The sequence below is a fragment of the Octodon degus genome, unplaced genomic scaffold, assembly GCF_000260255.1.
Source record: "Octodon degus isolate 3935 unplaced genomic scaffold, OctDeg1.0 scaffold00017, whole genome shotgun sequence".
Lineage (NCBI taxonomy): Eukaryota > Metazoa > Chordata > Mammalia > Rodentia > Octodontidae > Octodon > Octodon degus.
The window spans coordinates 2,523,826-2,529,382 of record NW_004524593.1 but is presented as its reverse complement, the minus strand read 5'-3'; the positions used below and the strand labels follow the sequence as shown (position 1 = coordinate 2,529,382).

General features: G+C 42.4%; 1 protein-coding gene across 2 annotated transcripts in view; it reads left to right on the top strand.

Annotated features, from left to right (window-relative positions):
- Nucleotides 1–5,557, top strand: part of Tnn (tenascin N) — a 72,815-nt gene that overhangs the window by 29,318 nt on the left and 37,940 nt on the right. The window contains exons 9-11 of one of the 2 annotated variants that reach the window (XM_004626782.1): nt 997–1,260; nt 2,915–3,178; nt 5,181–5,444. In XM_004626782.1, the coding sequence (XP_004626839.1) occupies nt 997–1,260; nt 2,915–3,178; nt 5,181–5,444 (792 nt within the window). The remainder of the gene's footprint in view (nt 1–996; nt 1,261–2,914; nt 3,179–5,180; nt 5,445–5,557) is intronic. The other variant, XM_023710383.1, reaches the window with a different exon arrangement.

Sequence of the window (5,557 nt, the reverse complement as noted above, 5' to 3'; positions counted from 1 at the left end):
ACTTTAGGAGAATGGCTTTTGTGATGAACTATTTAAAAAAAAGAATGGTACTATTTTACTATTTTCTTGGTAAAATATATTGGTGAACACCTTCCCTGTGTGTGGTATATAGGAGCCTAATACCAGGTCCTTACAAAGTGTTGACAAATTGGTCCCACTAATAATGGTAGTTCAGTCACTGGTCAGTGCTAAGCACAGTCCTAAGAGAGACACTATTAGCTCACTTAGTGCAATTATACAGGATATGAAGGCATAATATCACATCCCACACCCTTTATTTTTTTCCTGTGGAGAAAATTGATGAAAAGAGGCTAGTTTACCCTGGCTTACAATTTGAATTATGGAGTGAAAATTCCATGGCTTCAGCACAGTGAATGCTGTAATACTTCAACATTTTTCAAAGCCCCTTTTCTATGTGACATTTTAAAAATCTTAATTTCCAGAGCTAACTAGAGAGCTATATACAATAACTATTAAACATTCTTTTTTACAAATATAGAAGTAAACTGAAACAGTTTGCCCAAGGTCATAAAACAAGTTAGCAATTGTGAAAGTAGATACATGCTTGGAATGTTAGTATAGAATCAACCTAAAAGTCTATCCAACTGCAGATTTTGGAAAAGAAGAAGCTGAGCCTCAGACACGAGGCAGTCCAATTGTCCAAGGCCACAACTGAATGATAGCAGAGCTGGGGTAATAAGATCCTTGTGCTGGCTGCAGCGCAGGGGGCTTCCTGCCCCAAGACCTGCTTGTTGGCCTAGCCCTAGAACCCAGCTGCCCCAGCTGTGGATGCGGTACTCATGCCATTGTCCTGAGCTGCTTCCTTGGGATCCAAGAACCTAGCTGGGAGAGAAGCTCCTTATCCATGGAGCTACTAAAAACTGAGCTATGCAATGAGAAGACTACAAGTGCAGGAAAAGGTCTCAGCAGAGGCAAAATGGTCTTACTTCTTGGTGCCTGCTGATGGTTTGTACTGATCAGCACTTTTCCTTTTAGATATCGACAGCCCCAAAAACCTGGTGACTGACCAGGTAACAGAAAATACTGCCACTGTCTCTTGGAAGCCAGTGGAGGCTGACATTGACAGGTATGTGGTGCGCTACACTTCTGCTGATGGAGAGACCAGGGAGGTCCCCGTGAAGAAGGACAAGAACAGGACCATTCTGATGGGCCTGAGGCCAGGTGTGGAGTACGAGGTGGATGTGTGGGCCCAGAAGGGGACCCGAGAGAGCAGGAAGGCCAACACCAAGGCACCCACAGGTAATGGATATTATTCTTTGGGAATGTGACACCTTTTATGCTAAACCTGTAGGAGCTCAAGTATTTCTTCTGTGCTGTTGGTACAAATCAATGGGTTGTACAATCCCAGGATGGTAGACCTTGGCTATACTATTCTCTCTACCCTTCACTACTCTTTAACACATTATCCCAAAATATAAACTTCATACTTTCATCTTATAAAAGTGGTCGTTGATCTCTCTATCCACCGACCCTCCATATTGTATTTGCTTTTTTTGTCCAACCTCAAAATATTTCTTTTTGAAAGAGAACATTTATAAAGAACCCATATATGTAAGGATCTTTAACCTAACTATTTGGGAAAACAGCTTTTTCTCTGTGGAATCTCTGTGGAAAAAGGTGGCATTCGAGTCCTGTGGATTCCTCCCTGAAGATCTTATGGTTACACAGGATATTCAGCAACAGCTCACAAGTTTAATTTCTATTCCTCAGTTGTTGGACACAACATCAGGATGTGTTTACACATTTAAAATCCTCTTTAAATATAAAATTCAGTGCATATTCACTTAGTTTGATAACTATTATCACTATAGATTTCAGAGCATTTTCATCATCCAGAGCAGTTTCAGCCCCATTACTGGTTGTTTCTTACCTGTCCTCCTTCAAGCGCTATTGAACATTGGCTATCTAGCTATAGATTTTTCTGTTTAGGACATTTCATATGGCTGGGTTCATATAGTATGTGGCCTTTTGTGACTCTCTTTCATGAAGCAAAATATTCTTTAGGCTCATCCATATTTTAGCATATATAAGTATTCAGTTTTATTGTGAATTAATGTTTCATTGTAGGGACATATCCGTCTTCATTATCTATTTGGGAGTTACTAGACATCTGAAAGGTCTCCAATTTTTGGCTATTGCTGATATAGATACTATGAGAAGCTGTGTACAAGCTTTGTGCGTACACACACACCTTCATTTCTCTTAAGTATATGCCTACAAATGGAATTACAGGATTATTTAGAAATTCAGCCTTTAATTTTTGAAGCACTAACAGTTTTAAAGCAGTTGTATCATTTTACATTTCCACCAGAAATGAATGAAGGTTACCTTCTTCATTTACTTTGTCATCAGAAGAATTTGTTGAGTTGGTGGAACAGGAATGACTATCACCATTTTTCAGTTAAGAATCCTTAAATATGGCAAAGTGCATGATTTCCCAAAATTATGTAGTTAGCTGATGACTAATGGAGTTTGACCCATGAAGAACTATGACATTTTAAATTCTATTCCATCTGAGGCCCACATACACAGATAGAAAAGCAGGTTCAGTCACAGCTAGCCAAGCTGTCTGAGGTTACAGCCAGTTGAGAGCAGCTGGCTGAGGGGGAGTGGGAGTAAGACCTCTGGTCTGCTGGCCATAGCTCAGTTGGCCTGGGCTTCGAAGTCAGCCTCCAACTGTGGACATGATGCCCAGCCAGGATGGGATCCTGCCCTTCCTCTTGGATGATCTAACCATCTGCTTGGAAGATAAAGTCTGTGTCTATGGAGCAACTGAAAACCAACATAGGAGATGCAAAACCAGGAAATGCAGGAAAGTGTCTCAGTGACAGCAAAATAGCTTCACTCTTGGAGCCTGTTAGTAATGTATATTGATAAGCACTTTTTCTTTTAGACATTGACAGCCCCAAAAACCTGGTAACTGACCAGGTGACAGAGAATACTGCCACTGTCTCCTGGGACCCAGTGGAGGCTGACATTGACAGGTATGTGGTGCGCTACACCTCTGCCGACGGAGAGACCAGGGAATTTCTGGTGGGGAAGGACCAGAGCAGCACCGTCCTGACGGGCCTGAGGCCAGGTGTGGAGTACGAGGTCGATGTGTGGGCCCAGAAGGGGGCCCGGGAGAGCAGGAAGGCCAACTCCAAGGCCCCCACAGGTAATGGGCATTGTTCTGTGGGACTGTAACACCTGTCTTGCTAAGTCTGTGGAAGACTGAGTTTGGTGTTCCTTTTCTGAGATTGACAGAAATCAGTGATTAGTAGACCAGGATAATAAACCTTAGTGTACTACTCACACAATTTTGATACCTTTAACATATACTAAGGACCTTATATCAGCCCCACTCTTTAAACTTCTGTGACTACGGTGATTGGCCTCACCCACCCAGTATTTCTCCAATTTTGTTTCCATTTTGGTCAGTCTCAAAATATCTCCCTTAAAAGGAAGACATATTCATGTTGGGATCTGTGAACTATGTATTTTAGAGATTATGTCTTTTCCTGTCATCTATTTGGAACAAAAAGAGGTTGTTGCTTTCTTCGTGAATAATACTCTTCTGAGTACTATGTGTTTCCTCTGAGGATCGCATGGTTGCCAAGATAAACACTAACAATTCACAGTTCTGAAGGTTTTCATTTTTCTTCCCTCCTTGGTTAGGAACAGCCTTATTAAGATATATATGCATACTGTAAAATCCATCCTTTTAAAGTTTGCAATTTACTGGTTTTAGTATAGTCACAGAAGTTCACAGATCCATTGCCAGTCATGCCCTATCCCTGCTTCTTCCAGCCCTCAGTCTGGAAGCCCTGCTGTCTGTCTCTATAGATTTCCCCATCCAGGACGTTAACCACATAGAGATTTATAGATGCCTCTGTGACTGGCTTCTTTCACAAAGCATAACATTTTCCAGGACATCTATGTTGAAGCTGATATCAATACTTAATTTTATTGTAGCTCAATATTCCATTGTCCGGATATACCTTAGTCTCCTTATCTATTCATCAGTTGTTACACTATTTACTTATTTATTTTCTACTGTGAATGATGATACTGGGTCATTTGTGTGCTTTGCTTTGCTGTATGCAGGATTGAACTCAGCACTTGGTATATGCTACACAAGTGCTATACCACAAAGCTATACTTTTTTTTTTTTTAAAAAGTATTTAGTACAGGGTCTACAGGGTCTCACTGCACAGATCAGACTCAGTGATCCTCCTATTTTCAGCCTCCCAAGCTCTAGGATTACAGGTGCGTGCCACCACACCCAGTGTCAGTTGCTGTCTCAGCACACCCTGGAGGTGGGACTAGCACAATGTGCTGGAGATTGAACCCTGGTCGCTGCATTTGCCTAATAGGTGTTTTAGTCCACTGAGCTATCTGGCCACCCTCACCAAGCTGTACACTAACCCCTACCATGTGCAAGTTTTTGGATGCATATGCATCTTCATTTCTCTAAGATGGATGCCTAAAAATAGAGCTACTGGTTCACTTGTAGTTTATCTTGAGCTTTGGAGGAATTGCCAGAATGTTTCCATTGTGGTTGTACCATTTTACATGCCTACCAGAAAGGAATGAGGATTGTTTTATTTAGTCACTTGGTCTCAGATAGATTTGTTGAGTCAGTAGAACAGGAATCAGTATCCCCATTTTGCAGTAGAGAATCTCCAACTATAGCTAAGTTTATGATTTTACAAATTACTCACCTAGGTGATGATTCCTGGAGTTTGAGTCATCAAATAGTCATGGCATATTTGGTACCTGAACATCTGTCCCGTCTAAGGCCCACAACCCTGATGGTGAAGCTGACATGCAGTCAGAAGCCCAAGTCACTTGAGGCTGCAGCCGGCCAATGGCAGTTAGGATGAGATCTACAATCTGCTGGCTCTAGCCTATGGGACTTCCTGCCTCCAACTCTACCTGTTGCTTATTACACCTCAGCTTCTCCAGCAGTAGATCTGATGCCCAAAAAGATGTGATCCTGGGCTGACTTCTTGAAAATCCAAGAGTCCGGCTGGAGAGACAGGTCCATTTCCACGAAGCTAGAAAAAAACAACTTTGAGATGAGAAAATTGCCTAGGATAATGCCTCAGCTTATGCAAACCAGTCTTACTCCCTGGTGTCTGTGGATGCTTTGTATTGATCAGCACTTTTCCTTTTAGATATTGACAGCCCCAAAAACCTGGTGACTGACCAGGTGACAGAAAACACTGCCACTGTCTCATGGGACCCAGTGGAAGCAGATATTGACAGGTATGTGGTGCGCTACATCTCTGCCGATGGAGAGACCAGGGAGATTCCGGTGGGGAAGGAGCACAGCAGCACCGTCCTGACAGGCCTGAGGCCAGGAGTGGAGTACAAGGTGGAGCTATGGGCCCAGAAGGGGACCCAGGAGAGCAGGAAGGTCAACACCATGGCCCCCACAGGTAATGAACGTTGTTTTTTGGGAATGTGGCACCTGTCACTCTCAGTCTATATTTTGGCATACTACACACACCATCTCTTAGTACTTTGAATTAATTAATTAATTAATTAATTT